Source organism: Rhinichthys klamathensis, unplaced genomic scaffold (assembly GCF_029890125.1).
Source record: "Rhinichthys klamathensis goyatoka isolate OS25496 unplaced genomic scaffold, OSU_Roscu_1.1 h1tg000131l_1, whole genome shotgun sequence".
In the NCBI taxonomy this organism is placed as follows: domain Eukaryota; kingdom Metazoa; phylum Chordata; class Actinopteri; order Cypriniformes; family Leuciscidae; genus Rhinichthys; species Rhinichthys klamathensis.
This window is the reverse complement of record NW_026606666.1, coordinates 1,218,991-1,246,501: the sequence shown is the minus strand read 5'-3', so window position 1 is coordinate 1,246,501 and position 27,511 is coordinate 1,218,991. Positions and strand designations below refer to the sequence as shown.

The 27,511-nt window shown below is 41.2% G+C and overlaps 2 protein-coding genes across 2 annotated transcripts; one reads left to right on the top strand and one right to left on the bottom strand.

Moving 5' to 3' along the window:
• The first annotated feature begins 743 nt into the window (after nucleotides 1-743).
• arpp19a (cAMP-regulated phosphoprotein 19a) lies at nucleotides 744-20,867 on the top strand. The gene is made up of 3 exons (XM_056256719.1): nucleotides 744-891; nucleotides 18,863-18,982; nucleotides 20,253-20,867. Exons 1-3 carry the CDS (start codon nucleotides 847-849, stop codon nucleotides 20,421-20,423), a joined length of 336 nt encoding a protein of 111 aa, XP_056112694.1. The 5' UTR covers nucleotides 744-846; the 3' UTR covers nucleotides 20,424-20,867.
• Nucleotides 20,868-23,476: 2,609 nt separating this feature from the next.
• On the bottom strand, nucleotides 23,477-24,847 carry LOC130089419 (uncharacterized). Its single transcript, XM_056256725.1, has one exon. The coding sequence runs from the start codon at nucleotides 24,845-24,847 to the stop codon at nucleotides 23,477-23,479; it is 1,371 nt and encodes a 456-aa protein (XP_056112700.1).
• Between the last annotated feature and the right edge of the window lie 2,664 nt (nucleotides 24,848-27,511).

The following is a 27,511-nucleotide window of genomic DNA, read 5'->3' as shown; positions in this document are numbered from 1 at the left end:
ATCAGGATGCATATTATCCTGGATCCATGAAATAACTGGCCTTTAAAAATAAAAATCTGCCTGACTCTATGGGAATTTAACATAGGGGGGGCCTGACTTATGCACCCTGTATTTTAAGGAAGAACATTTATTTATTTATGATACATTATTCATACACAAAGAAAATTGGTGTCCTTAAAGGTTGGATTTTTCCTCATTTTTCTAATTAAGGCATTAAGATCAATTTCCAAAAGATGATTTTTTATTCCTCTTTTTAGGCAACTTTAGCATGGGGGTAATAACTTATTCACACCACTGTAAGCCTGGGAGAGACTGTTATATACACCATAGCCACGCCCATTCTGGCGGGCCATGACGCAATGAGCGCGCGGGCGCTTCTCATTGGCAGCGGGTTCAGCCCCACTCTCCCATAGGCTTAAGCAGTTCTCTCTGAGCGAACCAATGAGCCGCTATAGCTAGCCTGCTCAAGGTCTGCCGCAGAGGAACTGCGTTGTCAATGGATACAAATTATGAAATAATTTTTTGGCTTCAAATTCTCAGCAAAGATGAATCTTTCCCGCAGCGTAAGCTAGCTTACGCAATACGAGAGAACCTCTCGTAAGAGAACACCAAATTGTCAGCTTTCGGGTGCAATTTCATCACGTGTGTTCGTCCAGCAAACTGCTACGTTACGTAATTACTATTCATAAGCCTTCAACTTGCGAACGTCACGTTGCGTCGTTAATATTCATGATCCCGCCTTCAATTTTGTAGGATTGGTACATTCGTGAGCGGGCTAGAGTACTCCGCAGATCAGGAGCTCAGATTGTGATTTTTAAACATCACAGACCTATCATATCAGAGTAAATGGAGGACACAAAGCCTGAGGAAACGAATGTGGAGGAGCAGAAAGTAAGTATATTTGAAGATTGTGAAATCAAACCGCTGCAGTCAGTCAGATTTAAGCTTTTCCGCTATGTAACAGTATTTACAGACTATAGCTAAGTCCGATAGAATCAAAGAGACATCGAATAAAAGGCGATTTACGCACAAAACCTACTGTGATATCGTTGATAGATGTGATGATTGCTTTATTTTTTGTCTGGTTAGTGTATTTGAACATTTTTTTAAAGCCTGCTGCTCTCCACTGATGTATGAAGGCCTTCTAAGATTAAACACCAACATTCTGATTGAATCTTTGAAATGAATAGCAGTATTAAACCACCTGATAGATAAATATACATATATATATGTTGAGATGCTATTCATAATAATGCTGCAGTTGGTTTGTTTTGTTCTAGATTGAGTTGTGATGATGTTAGCTAGCGGTTAGCATGTGAAGCTAAGTTAACTGTTGAACAGTAGGCTATTCAATATATTGACTTTAAATGCGTTTTATAACTTGCATCTTGTCACAGTCTGGGGATGTATAAGTTACATCAGGGAGATCCGTATGGATTTACATTTAGACCTTAGAATGATGAAATTCTGAACCACCAAACAATGAATAAAGCAGCACCATTTCATTGTAAATAATGAATACAATCTAGAAAGTTCCTAATAAAATTTCAGTTTATGCTGCCCTAAAACTAAAATGAAATTGAAAATTGTTTCAACATTTGAGCATATGATATGATTTTCTTTGTAGACCTTGATTTATTAAAAAAAATGACACTTAAACAATTTCGCACAAGCTGCTGTTCTGAATATCAATATGTCCATAAATTGGCTGGAGACATGAGGCCTTCGGTAATGACAGCTGCTCGATACTAACAATTACATACAAAGAAGTTAATTTTGAATAATTTGAATTTGACAAATTAGCCAGTTCATATTTATTCTCTGCCTATGAAAACAGTTCTAAAATAAGCCATTTCATAAAAATTTTGAGAGAAACTGCACCGTTCACTGAGTAATAAAAAAGAAACGCTACAAGCTTCAGGCAAAATCACACACACCACCTCTTCTATTTGCAAGAAAAGATATAGGCCTAGCTCTGCTTTTAACTCAGTGCTGCACACAGTCTCAAACCGCATTAGTACAATCAAGTGGACTTATATAAACAATGAAAGTACCAGTCAGAGTTTGACTAAATATAAGCACTCTTCGAATGCTGCTCGACCAATCAAAAGATGGGGTTTCCAAGATTATGCAAGATCATATCACCCCCAGAATCCTCCTTCTCTATGCCTGTTTAAAAACGTACCATATTATATGGATATCTTATTCTAGCTAGCTAATCAAAAGAGCTTTTTTTCTTAATCATGTAGTGCTATGCCAAGCTAGTAGGTTAAGTAGTTAATCAAAGGTCAATTGAAAGCACAAATAAAGGGAAATTAATGTTTAATTTGACAATTCTTAGTTTAAGTAATATAATGGGATATATAATGTAAAAGATGGTTTTGGACCATCTGGACAAAAAAATGGTTTACGCCAGGATTAAAAATGAATACCCGACGGATGTTCCATAATTTCTAATTGGGCCCATAAAAAAAGCTTTCTCGGCCAATGGAGTGGATTTGGGGTCAAGGAGAGGAATTTATCTTTAAAGGGGTCCTATTATGCCCTTTTATGAAGTCTTTATTTTGTTTTTGGAGTGTATTGTAATATGTTTTCATGCTTGATTGTAGGGGTGGGCAATATAGCCTCAAAATTCTAACACGATATTTCAAGAATATTTGCGATAATGATATTTATGACAATATAGAAAAAAAAATGTTGACCTTTTTTTTAAATTACATTTATCTCACCTAAATGTTTGCTCACTCATTGCGTTTTTACAATTGGGTAATTTTGTTAAGAGTTTACACAACACAAGGAAGCTTGATTTCAATCTTTTAATTAAAGCTGCAGTCCGGAACTTTTCCTCTTTGTCGCCATCTCTCTGTTCGAAATCTGTAACTGCAGTGATTCGCGGATTTATTATCTTTATGTGGGTTGTAAATCGGCATGAAACAGCGCGGATGAACACAGTGCTTTGAGGCGAGTGCTGCTGTCAGTCACCGCGCTGTGTGGATACTGGCATACAGAATCACAGATTCACTTTTTGAAAGTTTGACCAACATAAGAATTTTCATAAGAAAATGTCTTCTGAACAAGTAAGTAAAATCCATTTTTGTTCTGACCAACTAAGGGGGAAAAAGCTCAACATGATTTACAGCAACCGTGCAAATTATAGCCTACTTTGTTCTCAAATTGTTCATGTTAACAACATCAGCATTGCGTGACTAATGTTAAATTTAATGTGTTTTATGGTTAGCAGCTACCTGCGTAGTTCAGAATTCATATTCTCCATAATAGCAAAACGAGAAAGGCACAACAAAGGAAACTCCATAACTGTGTGAATTAAGAAAACGTACTGTTACACGATTGAACTATTGAAATGTCTTACTTGTTCAGCAGAAAAAAGCCGTCTCTTCTTCCGTTTTGAACCCCTTCAAAACACGGAGTTCACGCACTTTTCAAAAGCCCCGCCGATGTTTAAATCCTTGTGTTCGCATGAGACGGTTTCTTTCTCTTTCTCTAGCCACCTTAAATCCGAAGTACGAAGTCTTTTGGGTTTTATAACTGCTGAATCTCCAGTTGACACTGATGATTGTTGTTTGGATCTTTCTGGATGCCATAAGTTTAATTATGTAAAGTGCTGCGAGAAAAGCCTATACATCTAAACATCTCGTCACGCGCAGTATAGCTGGCTAGCCGAAACTCCTTCTTTATGTGTACGGGTGTGACGTCATGACGCAAAGACATGCTCGAATTTCCCGCGGAAACCCACCAGTACCACTGGAATTAAAATCATTATTACAAGCTAACCGTTTTGAATCTAGCTATGGCAAGCAGATAGTTTTGACCACTGGCAGAATAAGTTTTTTTTAATATAATTATTTTGGATTATTTTTAACTTAAAAAAGTTACGGACTGGAGCTTTAAATTGAAAAAAGTAGCAAAAATGTATACAAATTAAAAAAAGATACAAATAAAGAGAAACGATTTTGGGTAGGTCTAAAGCCTGGAACACACCAAGCCGACGCCGACGAACTAGCGCCGATGAAAGCCGACTGTGTTGTCGCCTCTCGTTGCCTCTCGTCGGGGTAAAAAGCTGCACTTGAACACACCGAGAGAACTACAGCCGACTGTCAGCTAGAATGCGCGTTCTGCGCCTGCGTGTAAATGAGACAGCTGTCTATTTCTGCAGATATATTCTCTATATTCGTCATTCAAAAAGGGGAAACCGACGCTGTCGGCTGCAGATACACAAACCATAAACAAAGCAGTGCGTGCTTACCGTTTTAAATATCAATCCTGCTAAACACTTTCTTTATTCCACTCCGCTCGTGTTAATATTGAAATATTCGCCAAGGAACACCCAGGTAAGATGACGTAACATAAGAACAGCCTTCTATCTGTAGAGTTTTGACTTCTTTGCTCGCTGTTTTGCTATTATTCTCGTGCATGACTCTTTCACTAAGCTGAATAGCCAATCAGAGTTCCCTCTTTCACCGACGGCCCGACGCCGATTCAACATGTCGAATCGGCCGAAACAAAGCCGTCGAGGACCAATTTCAGCCGACGGCACGGAACCGTGCGGAACACACAGAGGAAACTCAGTCGGCCGACGCACAAAAACTGCCCGACGGCCGACCGTCGGCTTGGTGTGTTCCAGGCTTAGTATTCGGAAATACTACAGAAACTGAATAATGTAATCAAATGTAAAATAACACTGACAGTATTTTAATCCTGAGTCCTGACTAAATTAAATACATAGGCTATTAATTCTGATTTCTTACAATTAAAGGTAGGCCTATCTTTTGTTGTTTTTGGCGACAATATTAATGACAGACACACATGGCTGCTGTCACTTTTAGAGCTAGTGCCTGGATCCATTACTGTTTTCAGTACAACTTGTTACTCGCAAGCTGATTGTGTGACTAAATCGCTGACATGCTGCTCTTACTCTCAGATAGAACGTCTTGTTGTTGTGCATGCTAGGGAATGTAAATGTAAATCAATCATTGATATCGCGATTTGACTTTTTTTCATGTAAAAAATGTATACCGGTGTTATCGTGGACGGTATGATATGGCACACCCCTACTTGATTGTTCAAAAAACACATTATTTTTCACATATTTTACATTATTACATCTCTCTCCCAAGTCGGTCTCGAACGCGTCGTTTTCGCTGAAGCCCCTCCTTCCGAAATACGAAATGTATTGTGATTGGTTAGCTGGCCCAGTGTGTTGTGATTGGCACCAATTAGCGCGTATTCGGGAAATGTCCCGTCCCTTCATAACCGTGAGCTCTACTCGGATGTAGTGCTGCCGCGATTAGTCGATTTAGTCGACGTAATCGACCATGCAAATTAGTCGACGGCAATTTTTTTAGTCGACGTGTCGTTTTACTATATTGACCGCTATTTATTTTTGGTCTCCCGTCACAAACGGCTCACTGTAATTCACCTCCACACACCAGTCTGTGCGCCGTGCGCGCCCTGCTGGTTTATCTGCTATCATTTTCCTTCACGTTCCCGCCCGCCTTCACTGCTTTGATATGAAAAATTGCGGAGGCAGGTGACGGAGCTTTCACAGTGGGCTCGTTTGCTGCGGTCCGAGTCCGAGCGCGAGCACGATTGTTCCCGGCGCCGCCCGCAGCGTTGGTCTGGTTTCACACTCAATTCTATCAAACCCTGTTGAGTTTGCGTGCATCTTATGTCATCGCAAACGTGCACGGCGCATGATAGAAAACAGAACGCGGGTCAATATATTGTGTTTTTCAAATGGACTCTTTTGAGGAGACAGTGGATTTCCAAATGTGTTGCCCTGATTGCACGCGCAATGCGCGAATACACTGCAGACTCAACTCTCACGTATCCAAGGTAAATCATCAACACTATCATCCCTTACATGTGTTTTATTTAACTAAATGCATCATAATCAGCTAAAACGCATGGGCAGGTTACTTAACTTCCTGAACAAGCGCTCCCGAGTCCATGTTGCTTTCACATTCACGCGAACCGCGGCACGGGCCCGCCATGCACGCAAGTGTAAACGCGAGCTACATAACTGCGTGCCTGCCTGCTTTCAGCGCGACTCATAGTGGGCTAGTCCAGACTCTTTCAATTCAATTCCAATTTATTTGTATAGCGCTTTTCACAGAAAATGCATTGCATCTACTTTACTATTCAGAGTGATGTTATCAGTTATGCTTTTCAGAAATGTACATAAATTAATCATTATTAGCTTACTGTACATTTTTTAAGGCAGAACAAAGAGCTAATTTAAGTAATACATACATGTTTGTTATTAGAGGATTAGATTAGGACTCTGACTAATATGGTATAGCCTAATGGAAATGCAGATACTTAATGCTTAGATTGTTAATACATAGGCCTAATGTTTTTGAACAGGTGACATTTTATGTTTTGGCCCTTCAGTTGAGCTCAAAATAAAATGGACACAACGAAATAAACACTTGATTTTTTTTTAATTAGTCGTTTAGATTAGTCGACTAATCGAAAAATTAGTCGAAAGATTAGTCGTTAGTGGCAGCACTACTCGGATGTAAATATTAAGTATGGCGTCAATTTCAAACCAATTCGATCCCGATTCAGACTCTGATTATGTTAACAAACAAGAGGATCTTGCAGAGCGGATTTAATGTACGTACTTTGCAAGCACGGATTTCACAGGATGTTTCAGTGGTATTTTTTCAGTGGTATGTTTGTTTTTTTGCTTGTATAATGTTATCCTCTACAGTAGTGTTGTCACGATACTAGAATTTAAACTTCGATACGATACCTTGAAAAATATCGATATTCGATACCATTTTCGATACCACGGAGAAAAAACTGCCACAATATTAAGGGGGTATTTTTTTAATTTAAAGCTAAATATAACAAGTCTAGAACATGACAATGAGGTATATTTTACATGAACTAAAATGTCCTGAGTTCTATATTTTTATATTTTTTAATTGGACCAGAGCTAACATGATGTATTTTTATTACCTACTGTTATCAAAGATCAACATATACTGTAACAAAAAAGCACTTAACAGTATCAAATTGGAGGATAGAGAGTCAGTAATGTATAATAATAAGATTAAACATTCAATTTTCAGTTAAAGGCATTTCATTATTGAATTCAGAGATGCCATTGTCTATGTTTAGTTTAATTAGTATTAGGGCCGGGACTCGATTAAAAAAATTAATCTAATTAATTAGAGGCTTTGTAATTAATTAATCGAAATTAATCGCATTTTAATCGCATAAATATTTGACCTGAGAACTGTGAGAAGTAATTTTTTTCACATGGATTTTTAGTATACCATTGAATAATGACTGCATACATAAGCTTAAGCAACAAAATATTGTTTATTTTTGTTCAACCAAGTCCAGCAGACCAGTGCAATTTTTGCCATTAAGTGTAGCAATAGCATATTGCAACAAAATAGCATATTACTACACTAATAGCACTACACTAATAGCCATAATAGCCATTAAGTGTAGCAATAGCATATTGCAACAAAATAGCATATTGCTACACTACACTAATAGCAATAGCGAATTCCTTGTTGCATAGCTTGCAAACAACCATGCTCTTGTCGACGCGTCCATCCGTTCGTTTTTTGTAACAACATTTCCCAGCCACCGGCCAACCAAAGCGATCTCGTCAGCTTCTTCGTCATGAACGCTAGTTGGTGCGCCAGTATAATCGGTCCGCCGAAACTCATCCAGTGAGAAACGTTCCGCGGTGCAAGAATAAGTGCGATTAAAAATATTTTTTTTGTGTAATTAATTAACGCGTTAAAGTGTGTAATTAATTAATCTTAACGCGTTAAAGTCCCGGCCCTAATTAGTATCTGTGTAATCAAATTGATGATAATCGCTAATGAAGGAAAGTTGCAGAATTAAATAATAATTTTTGAATAAAGTTAAATAGGCACCAGTTAATTTACATTTGACCACAGTTACAATATTTACTTGTCTAAGATTCCTCAGTCAGATTATGTTAACTTTAAGAATTAAAACGAGACAACACAGACTCTTATCAACAACAATACTAGGCCATCTTGGTTAATGTTTCAGAAAAGTTCAAATGAGAAGAGTTACAGTGTTTCCTTGAGGATTTTTTTTAGCAGTGGGGGCAGGTCTGTCCAAACAACAAACACCCCTGATGCTGAGCATATGCTGCTAAATAGTAGCCTACCCCTGGAGGCTGTTCCTTAAGTCTGTTTTCACGTATACAATAATTAAAAAAAATGAGTGATGTGAGGGATTATTGATAGTCAAACAATCTGTTGGGTGCCCGCAGCCCGCTCGCGTGTCCGCGCTATTCTCCGACATGCCCGCTCGCGGTGTGTAGCGCGTGTCCACGCTATTCTCCGACTCCGACATGCCCGCTCGCGGTGTGTTTTTTACGCGTGTCCGCGCTATTCTCCGACATGCCCGCTTCTCTTTATCAATCAACCAAAGCCGGTCGCGGGGGCGCCGCCCTCGCCATCTTTCCATTCACTTTACTTTTGCTATTTAACCAGAGCGAATGAGACGAGTGCGTCACGTGTGGTGTTTGTCAACGCGCCTTTGGAGAGAAGTGAAAGTGACTGCTCGGCTAGTATCGATACTTCGGGAAATTAGTATTGGTACCGTTCAGATATTTCAGTATCGATATTTATCGAAATATCGATATTTTTGACAACACTACAGACAAAATGGGAACGGCTACGTCTTTCAGAAGAAGCTTTTGTGCGTATAGCCTGCATTCTACTCTGTCGGTCTTCTGTTCTCCGTAAAATGTGCAGCGCACAGACAAACGTTGAGGTTATAATGTTCAGGAACAGTGGTTAGGACAAAGTTTTTACGTGGTGGGAAAAACAGCAATAACACTCTTTATCTTCTCTGCCGCTCAACCAAGCCTCGCCAACCTTTCTACGTATTCCGTGTGAGGGAATTATTTAAATGAAGAACATTATGACTTCATATACGATCTGGAAAAAATGCTTTGTAGTCCAAATGAGCCTTTCGTTGTAGCTCTTAAAAAGTGGATCCTGTTAAATAAAATATCTCCCTTTGGAGTGGATTTTGAGCTTTGTAACCTTGCAGATCTTTTTCTATGCTCAAACAGCAACATTACACACTAACTAAAGTTTCACTAACTAAAGCGAAAAAGCATAATAGGGCCCCAGCCCAGGTGCACGATGTAGGATTTTCGAAAAAATACATAAAGTATTGACTCGTACAAAAATAATGCCTCTGTCATTACTTATGGTCCACTAGAAGTGTGTGGTGGTGTTTGTGTATAGAGAGACACTGCCCAATGCCTGATTTTCATTTCTTGAATTCCTGTGCTCATGATGTTTCAGGGCTCAGTCTCGGACTAAAATCCATGTTTGAGCTGTTTTAACTGAAAGTAACTTATGCCAGTGCCATTGTTTTGTCTCAAGATGCACACCAGTAATGTTTTTTTTTCTAGGGCACGTTTATTAAAGGTACTTAAATGTCCTAATTGAATTAAGGCATACTACAAATGTGCAGAGCTCAGGCTGAACAAACTATCCGTGGCTAACTTAAATGCCTCTGATTGGCCGTTGTGTTTACATGCTCAACAAACATGTCTGTGATTGGCTACAACTGCAAAAACACATCGTGAATATCGCGAATAGAAACCTTTCTCACTCTTCACAGAACGCTCACACACATACACACGGAAGCGTTTGAAAGCGGCCCGGACCTCGGGTTTGACCTGGGACTCTGTGCTACCAGTACTGCAGAAAGACTTATCAACATATCACTTAAAGTATTAGTTCACTTCAGAATTTAAATTTCCTGAAAATATACTCACCCCCATGTCATCCAAGATGTTCATGTCTTTCTTTCTTCAGTCGAAAAGAAATTAAAGATTGAGGAAAACATTGCAGGATTTTTCTCCATATAGTGGACTTCAATGGGGTCCAACGGTTTGAAGGTCCAAATTGCAGTTTCAATGCAGCTTCAAAGTGCTCTACACGATCCCAGCCGAGGAAAAAGGCTCTTATCTAGCGAAACGAACGGTTCGTTTTCTAAAAAAAAAAAAAAAAATTTATATACTTTTTAACCACAAATGCTCATCTTGCACGTCCACGACTTCACGCATTACGTTATCACAATGGAAAGGTCAGGCGGTAACCTGACGTAGGCAGAAAATGTAGGGTAGGGTGAAAAACACATCTTCAAAATCATCCAACATCATTATTTTACCTTTTATTTTTTGTAAAAGGCATTTGACTTAGTCTTTGCACATTCGCTTTCTGAACACTAGGTACGTCCGCCTACTTGCTTCCTTGACCTTTCAACATGATTACGCAATGCGTGGCGTATCGCAGTGCTAGTGCAAGACGAGCATTTGTGGTTAAAAAGTATATAAATGTAGATTTTTTTGAAAATGACAGATCGTTTCGCTAGATAAGAGCCTTATTCCTCGGCTGGGATCATGTAGAGCCCTTTGAAGCTGCATTGAAACTGCAATTTGGACAATCAAATCGTTGGTTGCCGTTGAAGTCCACTACATGGAGAAATATCCTGGAATGTTTTCCTCAAAAACCTTAATTTCTTTTCGACTGAAGAAAGAAAGACAATTAGCATCTTGGATGATGTGGGGGTGAGTAAATTATAGGGATGTGAATTTCTGCCAAAAATGACATTCGAAAATCGAGGACCAAAAGTCGATTATCGTTCAAAAAAAAAACAAAAAAAAAAAACGCACACTCACAATGACAGAAAGGGAGGCCAATTTCATCTTTAGCGATTTGTCATCAAACAAACTGTTTATTATTCGAACAATTAACATGTTTTCGTCGTTTTTTTTTTAACATACCGGTAACATAGAAGAAAAAAACAATAAGCACGACAGTCAGTTTTTGCATCGCCAAACCAGATGCTCGTTAGATAAAAAAAAAAAAATCTCATAATGATTTAATGCAAACCTGCCTTGTTACTGCAAAAGCCTACTTTTTAAACAAATTAGTTTCATTCAAAACTATTCGTGTCATGCCACTGCGCAATACACACACACATTACCGCGGGATGGCGGGTGTTCATTTCATAAACTGTGGACAATGGTAGCTTATTTAATGTAGCCTATAAATGAATGTATATGTCCAAAAAACGGATAATGTCATCATACTTGTAGTGCTATCGTCGAGTAATAATCTGTTTTGTTGTAAAATGTATTACCTGAATGAAATGAACTAGAATATCGTCCTGTGGAATCATTCATTCACAGACATCATACGAAGATGTTCAACTAGATCTTCATCGCTGGCAAAAATATGATGCATTTGCAGATTTGCTTTCACTAGACTGTACTGTAGGTCCACGTCCACTTCATCCAACGCTCTTGATGTTTTTAAATCTTCCTGCTACGACTCCGTGTCGAGTGTGAATTGAAAGCGCTTCAGACGATTCAGTGCGTGAGGAAACTGAACAGATCATTCAAACTGATTCGCGAACCGATTTAGACAGATCTGCCAACTTGTTTGATGAAGTCTTTAAACAGAATCGACTCAAAAGAGTGATTCATTTGTGAATGGAGCATCGCTCATGCCCATAAAAAAGACACAGCGCGCTTGGAATAAACTACGCATTTAACAACATGTATTGCATTAAAATAAAGTAACGAGAGGAACGTCGCCCAACGTAGTGAAGTAAATGTAGCCTACTTTGTTACTACCATAGACGGTTACTACAAGGTTAGTCTACTACCCACCTCTGTTGGGCGCAGAGTTAACGGTCACGACAATGCTCTTCTTCTGTTGTTTGTTTACACTGTATAAAACACTGGTATCCTAGATCGCGCAGGAGGGGGTTTCATTCATGTTAGTGGCACCTTGTGTTGCCGACAGGAAAATACCCTGCTGCGCGATCTAGGACAGTAGGCGCGCCGTCAATTATGTCACATTGGAATTGCGCGAAAATATAACGATATTCGAATAAGCAATTTTATGATCGAATTTCGAACGCAGTTCGACTATTCGAAGATCGCGACTCATCCCTAGTAAATTATCAGGAAATTTTCATTCTGAAATGAACTAATCCTTTAATTAATCGAGAGCTAATCGGCTAATCTTCAACATCTTTGGCATTAAACATTTGTTTTGGAGTTTGTGTCGGAAAAATGCTGTTTTATAAGATAAAAAGTTGAAAACAAGACGTGAAGTCAAACACTTTTCGCTTCTCATAGTGGCGCTCGCGAGGTGTTTGCGTGCTTTATCACAGAAATTTTATTTATCAATAAAAATTATTTGTTAGGGATGCGATGCACAGAAATACAAATTTTGGGCCCGAAACCAAAAATTCAGGAAACCGAAAAGGACTCTTTTTTTAAAAAATAATTAATTTCTTATTTTAAAATGTTGCAAGTTTAAGTTAAAATACAAGTCAATACTAGCCTGGGTTTCCCCATACTGCCTTGCCGCAGCGCAATTTTATTCACGCTGCTAGGTAGTCTGGATACCATGGACCAAATTTTCGCGTCATCTAGGGAACCAATCACAGAACGGGGAGGGAGCAGCAAGACGATGACGACGTCTATGCGACACACCGAAGCAGTTTGTTTATACCTATGGATCCAACATGGCAGCAGACGCGAAGTTACCTTTCGATGCAGCCATACGGCCGTTTCACACCGCAAGCGTGAGCGGCACTTGAGCAGCGCGTCAGCGTAACTAACTTACATCGTCACTGCAGCTGCAGACGCACGAGAGTATTCACACTGGAAACGTTTGTACAGTGTCACAGCAGCGGCTCCAAAGCTACATGTATAAGCGAGCAATTCTTTACAAAGACAACTATACATTTGTTTTTAGAAGTTGGTCATTTATAACATTGATAGTCTTGAAAGTTTGTGATGGGGAGGTGTACAACATTCGCATATAAATGTTAAACAACAAAACAACCCAGAAAGTGGCTCCAATCTATTAGTTTCGGTCATACTTTCGATATGTTTACAAGACTGCAACTCTGCGGATAAAAAACAAAACACAAATAAACCACACACTCGGTTTGATTTGGGTTGTGCTAGCCTATGTAGCTGTCTGTGTGTTACATAAACTAAAAGAACGTTTATATATAATATTTTCTGGCTATTTACTTTAGGTTTTTTTTTATATATAATACACGACTTTCACCCAAACTGAATAATTAAAAACAAGTTTTTACCGGGTAGCCTAAATCTTCTATAAATAGTCTTTATTTTCTTTTATTTGCCTACTCAAGTTCCTGTTAAAACTCACTAGACATGCTTATTCTGTGCATTTTGGGCATCTTTTGTGTGAAATATTTATTTTTGTTCATCAAAAGTGTGCTTTCACTTTAATTGAGCGTGCAGCAAAAACAGATTCGACGCCGAAACCCCCGCTCCTGCTCGACGCTCACGCGCTGCTCCTGCTCCCGGTGTGAATGCACTCATTGATTAACATGCACGCTGAAAAAAATACGCGCTGCTCACGCATGCGGTGTGAAACAGCCGTTAGATACACATAAATAATAATAATAATAATTCATTACATTTATATAGCGCTTTTCTAGGCACTCAAAGCGCTTCACATGGAAGGGGGAATCTCCTCAACCACCACCAATGTGCAGCATCCACTTGGATGATGCGACGGCAGCCATAGTGCGCCAGAACGCTCACCACACACCAGCTTACTGGTGGAGAGGAGACAGAGTGATGAAGCCAATCAGTGTATATATATATATGGGGATTATTAGGAGGCCATGATGGACAGAGGCCACTGGGCAAATTTGGCCATTAAATCTCGGACCCATAGACCGTTTCTCAAAACCAAGTACACAAACTTCGGACTTGCGTCCATGGTAGTTCGGACTTGCCAAGTTCGACTCAGGAGAACGAACTCCCGAGGACGAGAGGACGCGGGTCCAGTTATTCTGCAAATGGAACAGTGCGTTCTTGATCGCGTCACTCAGCACGCTCTGGCCACTCCGGTTATCTCTTTATGTGTATTTTAGGCAACAATAAAATGAAATATGCTACAACTCTGCCTCTTTTCGTCAACAATAAAGCGAAATATGTTATAAAACACCACTCTGCCTCTTTTCATTTAAAAATCTTAAACCTAGTAGCCTATTGGCCATGTGGTTCAGGCAAAGCGTACATTATCTTCACTGCATATATTTATAACAACATGAACATGAACTTTTTGTTTTCATTTTAAAAATATGAAACATTGATTTTTATTGACATTTAACAATCAGAGACAGGTTTGTGTCATTTTATTTTATTGTACATATAGTGAAGAGAATGTTAAAATAATTATATATATATATATATATATACACTCACCTAAAGGATTATTAGGAACACCATACTAATACTGTGTTTGACCCCCTTTCGCCTTCAGAACTGCCTTAATTCTATTTGGCATTGATTCAACAAGGTGCTGAAAGCATTCTTTAGAAATGTTGGCCCATATTGATAGGATAGCATCTTGCAGTTGATGGAGATTTGTGGGATGCACATCCAGGGCACGAAGCTCCCGTTCCACCACATCCCAAAGATGCTCTATTGGGTTGAGATCTGGTGACTGTGGGGGCCATTTTAGTACAGTGAACTCATTGTCATGTTCAAGAAACCAATTTGAAATGATTCAAGCTTTGTGACATGGTGCATTATCCTGCTGGAAGTAGCCATCAGAGGATGGGTACATGGTGGCCATAAAGGGATGGACATGGTCAGAAACAATGCTCAGGTAGGCCGTGGAATTTAAACGATGCCCAATTGGCACTAAGGGGCCTAAAGTGTGCCAAGAAAACATCCCCCACACCATTACACCACCACCAGCAGCCTGCACAGTGGTAACAAGGCATGATGGATCCATGTTCTCATTCGGTTTACGCCAAATAGGCTTTATGCCCAGCTGCACTACTTCCTGAACTTCAGCCAGCTCCTTGTTTCCTGTCTGACATTATTGGACAAACTGATTAACCCAGGTGTGTCTGGTATTTGTTACTGGTGAGGCACACCTGGATTAATCAGTTTGTCCAATAATGTCAGACAGGAAACAAGGAGCTGGCTGAAGTTCAGGAAGTAGTGCAGCTGTGCATAAAGCCTATTCTGACTCTACCATCTGAATGTCTCAACAGAAATCGAGACTCATCAGACCAGGCAACATTTTTCCAGTCTTCAACTGTCCAATTTTGGTGAGCTCTTGCAAATTGTAGCCTCTTTTTCCTATTTGTAGTGGAGATGAGTGGTACCCGGTGGGGTCTTCTGCTGTTGTAGCCCATCCGCCTCAAGGTTGTGTGTTGTGGCTTCACAAATGCTTTGCTGCATACCTCGGTTGTAACGAGTGGTTATTTCAGTCAAAGTTGCTCTTCTATCAGCTTGAATCAGTCGGCCCATTCTCCTCTGACCACAGCACTGCCGCATACTGGATGTTTTTCCCTTTTCACACCATTCTTTGTAAACCCTAGAAATGGTTGTGCGTGAAAATCCCAGTAACTGAGCAGATTGTGAAATATTCAGACCGGCCCGTCTGGCACCAACAACCATGCCACGCTCAAAATTGCTTAAATCACCTTTCTTTCCCATTCTGACATTCAGTTTGGAGTTCAGGAGATTGTCTTGACCAGGACCACACCCCTAAATGCATTGAAGCAACTGCCATGTGATTGGTTGATTAGATAATTGCATTAATGAGAAATTGAACGGGTGTTCCTAATAATCCTTTAGGTGAGAGTGTGTATATATATATATATTAAAGTATATAAAATAAAATTACACAACCCTGTCTCTTTTTGTTAAATGTCAGTTTTAATGATCAATAATATCTACAATGGATAAATAAGGCAAACAATTCAAACATAAGTAAGCTCTCTAATAGGCTACAAAGTTAAAGTTAAATAGCCTAAATATATAAAGTTATGAAACTTCACTTTGCCCTCAGCCAAAACGATTTTTTGCCATGGAACAAACAACAGTTTAATGAGACCAAAGATCGACTTATACACAAGACGAATTATACGTCATGTTTATCCACTTGACTAGAGACATCAGAGCCAGCGGCAAACGTCAGAAGCACTAGCCGAGGAAAAGCTGTTCCAGTCGGGGTTGATGAGCGTTGAACACCCGCGGTGAACGCCTGGATGTCACAACTTCGAAAACGTCAGATACATTTTTCAAATAGGCGCTATCTTTATAAATAAACCACAGATTTGAGCTTTAAACAACCACATTCTCGCCTGAAACACTCTTAAAATTACATTTCATGACACAATAACAGTAGTATTTTGATATTACGCGGGGTTTTTCCTCTGCTATTGACGCTTGGTGGTTGGTGCGAGATGCATTCTGGGATACCTGGCTGTCTCAAGTCCGGACAAGTCACCTCTCGATGCATCCTCGGTAAACGGGGCGGATCAAGAACACATCCGGGGATTTGAACTGGACTTGTCTAGATGTGAACTTTGAATTGACCTATGGCACACCCCCTCCACTCACTCGGACAAACAGTCAACATTCGGTGACGGGCGCTATGGCAGCTGTCACAGTAGGAGACATTTCACAGGAGGCAATTGATGATTTTTGGAGACAGAAAGATTATATATCGACTCGAAGTCACCAAAAGGGCATTAACTATGCATTTGAGGGTTATATTAATAATTTTATTGTTGAGAAGGTCGATGAAAAGCTTCAGCTCCAGGCAAAAATGTACAGGTCACAGTGTAAACCGCATCTCAATGCCATCACCATCTCAGACAACAAGATAGAGGATCAGCATTGTTCATGCACTGCATTATTTACATGAATCATTCAGCACAACATTGCTAACATTTGTTATCTCGGTTATTTACAGATACGTTAATGAAGCTAAGTGACATGATATACAACGCAGCTAGAAGCTAACGTTAACGTTTTAAGCTAATGTTACGTTAGAGATGTTAAAGATAACGTTCAAATACACTGTTGACTTAGAACAGATGTAGACATCCTTGTTTAATTCTTGTTTAATTTATCCACGTTTAGTTTGTGTTGTGGTCTAACGTTACCGCATAACTTAATCCAGAGCAGACACTTATCTCGGTTGAGATGTGGCTTGGGAAAGGGTAAAAAATACACACCGTCGCCCAGCCTCTCGGGATACCTAGTGTCGGAGTTGCATGTTCCCCATGCACACCGTTTGACCATTTTAAACTTAAAATGACAAGAAAAAACATATAACAACGGATGAAAACTGACTAACTGCAATGCATTTCAATGGACGTGGAAGCAGAGAATGTCCGAGTGTATTGGGTTAGCTATGTATTGTGCACTGATTGGCTCATCGCATTTGGGGGCGTGCTTAGCCATAGGTCAATTGGAACAGTACTTGGGCAGTGACTGACGTTTCACAAGTCCACAAGAACATGACAAGGGCTGCGTTCCAGTCCACTTTTAGACACGCACTTGCGAACTTCCCTAAGCACTTACCCTCGGGGGAATCCCTGCCGCCATTTTGAAGTGCGTTCCACTTCGTGAAGTGGACGAGGGAAGTTTATATGGACAGACACTTGTTCCCTCGATTTTGGCCGAGGGAGCGAGTCTACTTCATATGTACACTTCAGGCAGCTCCATATACCACAATGCAACACAATTGTGACGTCACCGCAGATCTCGTCTAATCACCACCACCACAACCAACTCTGATATATTAATTATATATTTTTTTAATTTAAAACAACCCAAACACACCTATATACATTTGGATGCTGCATTAAACATTTAAAAAAAAATTAAATAATAAATCAACTTTATGGCTGATTCTAAGTGATCAAGGGCTTAGGACGTTCCAGTTCAGCCCATTGCAGTTTCCGCCAGTAGTGGGCACTCATGCAACGTAAGCAATGACGTACATCCGAGTGAACGAGACGGAGGGAAGTTAGCGAGTGAAGGGCATGACAATTTTGGACTGGAACGCAGCCAAGAACGCATATTGAGAAACGGCCATCGTCTTCTTCCTCGTCTAATTTCTGTCGCTCTACATGCGTCATCTGGTATAATTGAAACGATTGGCTATGAGCTACGTACAGGCGCATTTGATAGACATTCTTAGCACCCAATAAACGGCTCTGGGCATTCGTAAACCACGCCTCAAATACGAGAAAATGAACGTGGTTCCCAGACCCAAGGTCAATGAGACTTGGGTCTGACGTTAGCCAGGCTAAGTCAATACAATAAAAAACACACTTTTATTTAAAGTAACAAAGATAAGATTTGACAGAAAGGCCTATATTAAAATATTAGCCTAAGTATCAATATATTAATATTAAGATATCAATATATTATTCATCATTCAGTTCTATGCAACAGAATGAGATTTAACAGATTGATTTTAACCAAATATCAAAATAAAGTATAGCTCTACAAAGCTATTATTATCAGAGCATGTGAGCAAATAGCAGGGAGTGGATCAGTGAACGAGAGGGTAGCGCCATTTTCCCAGCATTGCCCAGCACGGCTATACCATACCATGTTACAGAACAGTAGGGCTATTGCAAACAGAAACAAACAAGTCCAGAGACATTTGCTAACCAGAATGCTTTGCATTTGTCAGGCACCGATCGGTCTGCGCGGAGCTGCATTAAGTCGAACTCACCTATAGACTGTCGCACAACTCAATTCTGTAACGTCAAGACTATAATGCGATTCATTTAGACCGTTAGCTACACTTTCGTTGAGCTTGATATCTCCTTATAATAAGATCTCGGGCATGATCCATCTATGATTTATTATTTCAGAATTTTGTTTAGAAAAACTTCCCTATGCGAGTCCTTGATATATTTTTAAATGGTTCCAGTATGGCCTAAATGTATCGCATTTAAATATGTGAGTTATGTGTGTGTTTTCTCTCAGGATGAGGAGAATAAGATCTGTCTAGAAAAAATGGAGGAAGCCAAACTGAAGGCCAAATACCCTCACCTGGGTAATAAACCTGGAGGATCCGATCTGCTCAGAAAAAGACTGCAGAAGGGGGTGAGATTCATTCATATTCTTTCTTTCTACTCCTGCTGGTGGGATGAAAACCACTTTATTTTGTTTTTAGACCACTGGGTTATAAGAAGAGATGCAGATCACAGGTCTTTGGTGGTTTTACACTGACAGTAGTGGAACATCACAGCATCATGTGACTGAGTCATGAACTACAGATAGCATGGGAACTGTGTTACGGATAGGAGAAAAGTAAACTCGGTCATGGACATACTCTACCAGTCAAAAGTTTGGATGATTATGAATTTGTTTTTGTTTTTTTTATGTTTTGATAAGAAGTGTTTTATCTCAACAAGGCTGCATTTAATGGATCTATATATAGTAAAAATGGGAATATAATTTATTCCTGTGCTGACGAAGTTGATTTTGCAGCATTACTCCAGTCTTCAGTGTCTCGCAATCATTCAGAAATCATTCTAATGCTGATTTGGGGCTACATTTTTTTATCAGTTGTTATTATTGGTGCTCAATTATTTATAGTGTTTTTTTATTACCAAATTTGAAAAAAATGTGCCGCTTAATTTTTTTTTTTTTTGTGGAAAATGTGATCAAATGTTTTTTAGGATTCTTTGATGAATAGAAAGTTCAAAAGAACAGCATTTATTTGAAATAGACATCTTTTGTAACTTTATAATGGTCTTTACTCACTTTTGATCAATTTAATGTTCTTGCTGAATAAAATTATGTAAAAAGAACAACAAAAAACGTTTCGAATGGTAGTGTATATAATATTATAATATTAAGCAGCAAAACCTTGTTTTCAACATTGATAATAATAAGAACTGTTTTTTGACCACCAAATCAGCATATTAGAATGATTTCTGAGGGATCATGTAACACTGAAGACTGGAATAATGATAAAAAAAGTTATAAATTATTATATTTTATAATATATTCAAATAGAAACAGTTATTTGAAATGGCCTTGTTGAGCACAAGAAACATCTTTAAAAAAATGTCAAAATCTTAAATCTGAACTTTTGACCGATATTATAGACAAACGCCTCTGATAGGCCTTTATTGGGAGCAAAGTGACACCCACCGTGTTGCTCATGACATTAAAATGTGTTCAGATAATTTTCTATTTGGCAGTCTAGTTTTTGTTAAACATTGTTTCATTCCTATTCAGTGGCATGAATATGTTTGTGTATTTCCAGTGTAACATCTTTCAAAGTGATTTGGAAAATAAATAAAACATTTCCTGTGCCATAATTCACTCGTGCAAACAAATTCTCCTCGACTGCTTTCTCTCCCAGCCGAAATACTTTGACTCGGGCGACTACAACATGGCGAAGGCCAAGACCAAGAACAAGCAGCTTCCAGTGGCACAGACAGAGAAGGCCGAGATCACCGGAGACCACATCCCCACCCCTCAGGACCTGCCGCAGAGGAAACCCTCTCTGGTGGCCAGCAAACTGGCAGGCTGATACCTGCTGCGGTCCTTCACTCCACACTCCCTCTTCCTGTCTCTTCATCCACATTTATCTCCGATCCTGCATTCCTGCCCTCGTCCTCTTTCGTTTCCTGTCTTATCTGAAAATACACTGAATATTCAAGAGTTGCAGATGTTACAGGGCTGTAATGCCGCACTGTGAGATGGGTTGGGTCGTGGCTCCAAAGGCGGTTCTCAAAGTTCTCAAAAGGCCCTCTGATATTTTAAATGTGTCGTAGTATGTAGTTGAAAGTGTACATATTTGCTAGTGAGTGAGGGCAAACAGCATTTTAGAAGATGTTCTGCATTTAATTCTAACCATTCCTGTATTACCCACTGCTTAGAGCAAAGGTCTTCAACCCTGTTCCCGGGGACCCACTGTCCTGCAAAGTGTGTATCTAACCTGCTTCAGCACAACTGAATTTCACCCCAATGTGTTTTTCAAGTTATCCTGAAGAGCTTGATTAGGTTTGAAGACCTCTGGCTTAGAGGACTATAGGTCACCAAAAAATGAAAATTCTGTCATTATTCACTCAACTCGTATGACTTTATTTCCTCTGGCGAATGCAAAAGGAAGATGTTTAGTGGAATGTCCAAGCTGCTCTTTTTCAATCAAAGAAGGTCTGGGCTGTAGAGCTCTAGGAATTTCAAAAAAATATTCCTCACCACTTGTATCTTGAAACTGTACAATAACTCAAAACCTTCAAATGACGTATTGCAATCATTCATGAGAAATGCAGCAACCGTTAGCATTTGGCGCTAACGCAAAAGCACCGTAAATAAAACAAACATCGAACAAACATCAAGCTAAGTCTAAATATGCATGAATGAGATTTGAAAGCTTTTTTTGGGTAACGCTTTACATAAGGTCCCATTAGATAACATTAGTTAATAATTGAATACATTTGTTCTAGTATTTATGGATCTTAAAGTTAGTTAATAAAAATACAACTGTTCATTGTTGGTTCAAGTTTACGAAATGCTATTTTTTTATCGTTAGTTCATGTTTAACTAATGTAGTTAACTAATGTGAGCAAATGGAACCTTATTGTAAAATGTTACAGCTTTTTTTCTATTACAACTTATCATGTGGCTTCAGAGAAAGTCATGTGGTGTTAGAATGACAGAAAGGTGAGTAAATGATATCAGAATTTTCATTTCAGAGTGAACTTTTCCATTATTTGCGGAGTTAATTGCTTGAATCAATAATGAATTGAAAGTAATCTCTAATAATGTGGTTGATCTGCACCCCGTTTCGTTCATGAGAATGCTTGTTTCTTTTTGTCATGCTTCAGCTTTAAGTGAAGGACACTTGGTTAGTCATGTTTGATAGCATGTAATGCAGATCTCTGAGGCTGCTGTCATCTTGCCTTGTATCATAGAGCTTAAAGCCTTATAATGATGTAGTGCCAACACACAGATTGGCAAGCAGTTCTAGAACGCCACACGTTCACATCACGCATCATTTGTGTCTGGTTGTAGACACCAGGCAGTGAGGATCCGTCACCTTCTGATGTGTAATAAACTCCATGAGATCTCCTGTACATTGTCTTCTATGCAGAGGAGGGATACAGTTGCCTGTCGGCTCCTCACACCACGTCGTCGCACTACAGTAAATTGTCCACGGTTTGCATGAGCATAAACTGTGGCCGCTTTTGAGCCATTTTGACTTGTAAATAAAATAGTTTTGCAAACCTTCTGTGGTTTTGAGTCAATTTTTTTTATAAGCAAAATATCTGTTTGACTATTTTCATTTTCACTGTCAAATCAACAAAAAGCTTTTAAAGTTCTAATTTAACATGAATTTGTTTTTACTATTTGTTTGAAATTCATGTTCACATCATTAAAGGTGTTTTGCTGCTTTGTAGCATTTTGGATTTGGCGTCTTAATGTGAATTTTGTTTGATAAGCAATTCCATGACTCGTTGAGTCCAATAGCTGTATATTTCATTAGCCTCTGCTATTGCTTTATATTCTGTAGGATATTCACCATTGTAAACCATCATCAGTGGTTCCTTCCAGTCAAAATATAGTAAATATATTCTCCCCATTAATTAATGAGACTGCAGAGTTGTGCCACGGCCATCACTTCTAAATGTTGCTGTTTCTTCTTTGAGAAATACTGTTTTTCCATCGGTTTGGTGTCAAATCTAAGTAGCCTAAATACTAGTACCCATGAGCCTTATCGACCGTTATGACCATCAGTTTGCATCGTTTCTCCTTCGATTGTGAGAACGGGGGATTAGTTTTGGATATGAATTAAAAAATATTTAATTTAATTAATTAGTGGACGCCAGCTTGACTCATGATCCTCAGCATCCGTTGCTATGGAGACGGAGCCAGTCCGCTTTGCGATTGGGTGATTTCTTCAGTGATTTCTCATTGAGCTCAAACCACTGTGCAGGTAAGTTACGAGGCTCACAATTACAATTTTTTTGCTTAAAGGTGTAGTTCACTTTAAAAGGAAAATTAGCCCATCAAGCCATCCTAGGTGTATATAACTTTCTTCTTTCAGACATACACATTTGGAGTTGTGTTCCTGACGTTTCCGAGCTTTATAATGGCAGTGGTTTGTAACGATAGGTTACTGACGTAACCCCGGTTCTCTGATAACATGAAGTGAGGTATCTCACTATGGGAACGCCTCTGGGCGTGTCCGATCGCGGAAGCACCAATTACACCACGTCTGCCAACTATGGCAGACCAATCGCTGCAGCGATCAGGGAGTCCCGGCTCCCTGTATAAAAACGCAGCTACCTGCCGTTTCGTCATTCTCCGCATATCTCTTCTCCGTGCGAAAAGGCAAGGAGGGCAATGTTGTGAGATACCTCACTTCATGTTATCAGAGAACCGGGGTTACGTCAGTAACCTATCGTTCTCTTTCTAACATTCGTTCGGTATCTCACTATGGGATATAGACAACTCCCGTATTGGCGATATGCTGACGAAGCAGACTGAAGAAGAGGGGATATAATAATACTGAATCATGATCCCAGACGGAAGAAAAACAGAATGATATGGGGACAGGTGCCCCCTTATTGAAACCATCTAAACCTCCTCCTGACTACTTACTCCCAGAACTGAGTGTGCCAGAGAGGGTTCCGTAACATCCAGTCTATAAAAACGGATAAATGTGTGCGGAGAGGACCAGCTGGCCGCCGCGCAAATTTCTTGAATAGAAATACCCTTGAATAGAGCCCAGGATGTAGCCATCCCCCTAGTAGAATGCGCTCTTAGCCCTACTGGTGGCTCTATATTCATGCTTCTGTAACATAAACCAATAGCCTCCACCACCCAATGAGAAAGGCGTTGACGGGAAATAGGTTTTCCCTTGTAAGAGTCAGCCCATGAGACAAATAGCTGGTTGCTCTTACGCAATGAGTGGGTTCTCTGTACATAACTGTACAGCGTGCGAACCGGACATAAACAGTGTAACCTCTCCTCTTCTGGAGAAGAAAAAGGAGGAGGATGAAAAGCTGGCAAATCCACTGCTCTTACGGTATCCGCGTGATCATATACTTTGGGCACGAACGCCGGGTTAGTTTTGAAATAAGCTCTTTGACCACCCGGAGCGAACTTCATACATGAAGGGTGAACTGATAACGCCTGTAGTTCACTCACTCTTTTTGCTGTTGTAAGAGCAAGTAACAGAGCCGTTTTTAAAGCGAGCAGCTTTAAGGCAATGCTATCAATGGGCTCGAACGGGGCTTTTGAGAGCGCGCTCAGGACCACAGACAAATCCCATGGCGGGACCAGCGTCTTTGATACTGGGTGTAACCTACGTGCACCTTTCATAAAACGACAGACTAGAGGGTGTTGACCCATGGTAGCCGAATCGATGCCAACATGACATGCCGATATGGCGGACAGATAAACCTTCACCGTGGAAAAAGCTCTGCCCTTATCCAGGAGGTTTTGAAGAAAACACAGCACATCTGAAACAGAGCACAAGAACGGGACAATGTTCTTATCTGCACACCATTCCTCAAAGACTCTCCATTTTAGGTTATATAAAGAACGAGTCGAGGCCGCCCTCGCGTTCTGAATCGTCTCAATAACCCTTGGAGGTAATCCGGCTGCACACAGATTCAACCTCTCACGGGCCAGGCCCAGAGAGCTAACTTCTGAGGGGAGGGATGGAATATTTCTCCCCGTGCTTGTGAGAGGAGATCCCTGCGTGTTGGTAACTGCCAAGGCTGGTCGTAGAGCAGTTGCGCAATCTCCGCAACCCACAGTCTCCCCGGCCAGTACGGCGCGATCAGAATTAACACATGTCCGCGCTCCCGAACCCTCCGTAGTGTCGGCTCGATCAAGCTTAACGGAGGGAACGCGTACAGTAACACGTCTGGCCACTCGTGGGCTAGCGCATCCACACCCAATGGTGCATCGTCGCCGACCAGAGAGAAGAACAGGGGACATTGTGCGTCTTCACGCGATGCGTAGAGATCTACGGCAGCCTGGCCGAATCTCTGCCACAACATGAGGATCACCTGGGGGTGGAGTCGCCACTCCCCGTACAGGGGATTCCCTCTGGACAATAGATCCGCTCCCCTGTTCATTATCCCCGGGACATGCGTCGCGCGTAAAGACAGGAAGGTCCTGTTGCTCCACATAATCAGTTTCTTCGCTACCATGTGAAGCGTCTGAGAACGCACTCCTCCCTGCCGATTTATGTAGGCTATCACCGTCGTATTGTCTGTCCTGACCAATACGTGATGATCCTTTAGAAAATGCACGAAATGTCTCAGAGCTAGAAACACTGTCAGTAGCTCTAGAAAATGTATGTGCTTTTCTCTTAGTGCGGGAGACCAAACTCCTCTCACTGTCCTGCCCTCGAGCACTGCGCCCCAGCCTGTGAGCGATGCATCCGTCGTCACCACTCTTCTCAGTACGATCGGACCCAGAGGGCATCCTGTCCTGAGAAAAGACGGGACTCTCCAATGACAGAGAGCGCTCGTGCATTCCAGTGAGACGCGCACTCTGCGGCTGAGGCGGCTCTCGGGGCGGATGCCCTGTGACGCTGTCCAGTTCTGAAAATCTCTCATACGTAACAGCCCCAGGGGAACCACTGACACAGTTGAGGCCATCAGACCTAGTAGCCGAAGACACATCCTGAAAGAGACTGATCTCCCTCGTTGGAAAAGAGCGAGGCAGCTGTGAAAAGTCTTGATACGATCCTCTGATAGGAACGCTCGAAACGTCACAGAATTCAACCTGAGACCCAGGTAGACAATTTCCTGAGAAGGAGATAGACAACTCTTCGCTTGGTTTATCTTGAAACCTAATCTCTCCAGATGCGTCACTAGTGTGTGTGTATCGCTCTCTGCCTGCCGTCGGCACGGCGCGCAGATAAGCAGATCGTCCAGATATGACGAAATTCTGATCCCTGATCTCCTCAACGGAGTCAGGGCTCCTTCTACACATTTGCTGAATACTCGAGGCGCTAAAGCTAGGCCAAAAGGTATTCTCGTGTACTCGTATGCTGTGCCCTGATAGGCGAACCTCAGATATTTCCTGTGCGCAGGAAAAATATCTATGTGAAAATATGCGTCCTGGAGATCCACCGAGGTGAACCAGTCTCCTTGCCGAATATTTTGACACAACGTTCTGATAGACAGCATTTTGAATTTGTATTTTCTCAGGTGTCTGTTGAGGACCCGTAAATCCAGAATGGGACGGAGACCTCCCCCTCTCTTGGGAATCACAAAATAACGGGAGTAGAAACCCTTGTGGCTCTCTTCCGTTGGAATCACTCTTATAACTCCCTTTCTCATTAAAGAGGTTATTTCTTCCTCTAAAACCAGAGCTGCTTCCCCTTTGGCCACTGAAATTACCACTCCGTTGAACAGAGGAGGTTTTACAGCGAATTGAAGCCTGTATCCCCTCTCTACAGTGGTTAATACCCAGGGATGAACTGCGCATGCGCGCCAGTTCACCGTCTGAGCAGCGAGTGGGCCCTTCCCGTCTTCGCTCACTAGAGGTGCCGCAGCACACTCTAGCGGCAGAGGGGGGGAAGACCGCTCCAGTGACGGAGTTATATTGGTCTTTATTTGTGATTGTTTTATTCTCTTGTGAACTTTTTCTCTTTTTTTCACATTCTGCGCCCTCGGTCTTAGACCTGGATGCGTCAGAGGAAAATTTATTTTTAAACAACTGCTTGTGAACGTTAGACCTTCTTCCCCTGTAACAGACCTCGAAGGTGGAGGGGGAGATGATCTCTTGGGGGGCACTAGCAGAACGGTGGCCACATTCCCGCACACATTGGACTCTGAACTGTCCACACAAACACTTTTCACCTCTGAAAACCTTCTCCTTTTCCCCGCGGGAGGGAGAGAGGAATCGTTCTGAAGGGATGGGACAGAGAAACCCTGGGTGCTGTCTCCCAACCCTTCCTGATGCAGAACTGACGTATCAGGTCGACCGCCTCTTCTTGTTCCCCTGGGGGGCGGGCGATCGGTGTTTCGCTGCTGCGGCCGCGAAAGACTGTTTAGGTCTAACGAAACCTGGTTTTGGTTGTGGGGCCGTGTTGCTCGGCTGTTGTGGTGGGGCAGAGCGGGAAGGCTGATAATCTGGGTGCCCTCCTCTGCCTGACGGTCTGAAATTCGGCCGGTTCGGGTGATAAGGCCGAGCCGCCGGTTTTCTGGGGAGACAGACCTGGAAAGCTTCTCCCTCCTTCTTTCGCAGGTCACACTGCTGCCGCATCGCCGTTACTGTCGCGCCGAACATGGCTTTTGGATCTATCGGAGCATCCAGAAACTCTGCCTTCTCTTTTTCAGAGAGCCCTGACAAGCCCAGCCACAGCGATCTCTCACCCACTACTGCTAAGCCCATACTCCGTCCGCAACTTTGAACTGCTCCGCGGGACGTGCGCAGGTTCAAATCTGCGATGACACATATCTCCTCCCAGAGCACTGGGTTGGGAGATCCGGAATCCAGCTGACGACCCATCTCCTCTAAAAGCTCCGCTTGATAGGCTGTTAGGAGGGACGTCGCGTTCAAAGCACGGACGGACAGTGCAGTTGATTTATAGATCTTCTGAAAAACAGAGGCGGCGAAGCGCTCTGTTTTCCCTGGCAGCGACGC

Excerpts from the sequence above, each read along its gene's own strand:
- LOC130089419 (XM_056256725.1), bottom strand. The coding sequence starts at position 24,847 with ATGTCCCCTGTTCTTCTCTCTGGTCGGCGACGATGCACCATTGGGTGT.
- arpp19a (XM_056256719.1), top strand. The coding sequence starts at position 847 with ATGGAGGACACAAAGCCTGAGGAAACGAATGTGGAGGAGCAGAAA. Across the intron at positions 892-18,862 it reads CGAATGTGGAGGAGCAGAAA|GATGAGGAGAATAAGATCTG; the intron begins GTAAGTATATTT and ends GTTTTCTCTCAG. Across the intron at positions 18,983-20,252 it reads GAAAAAGACTGCAGAAGGGG|CCGAAATACTTTGACTCGGG; the intron begins GTGAGATTCATT and ends TTTCTCTCCCAG.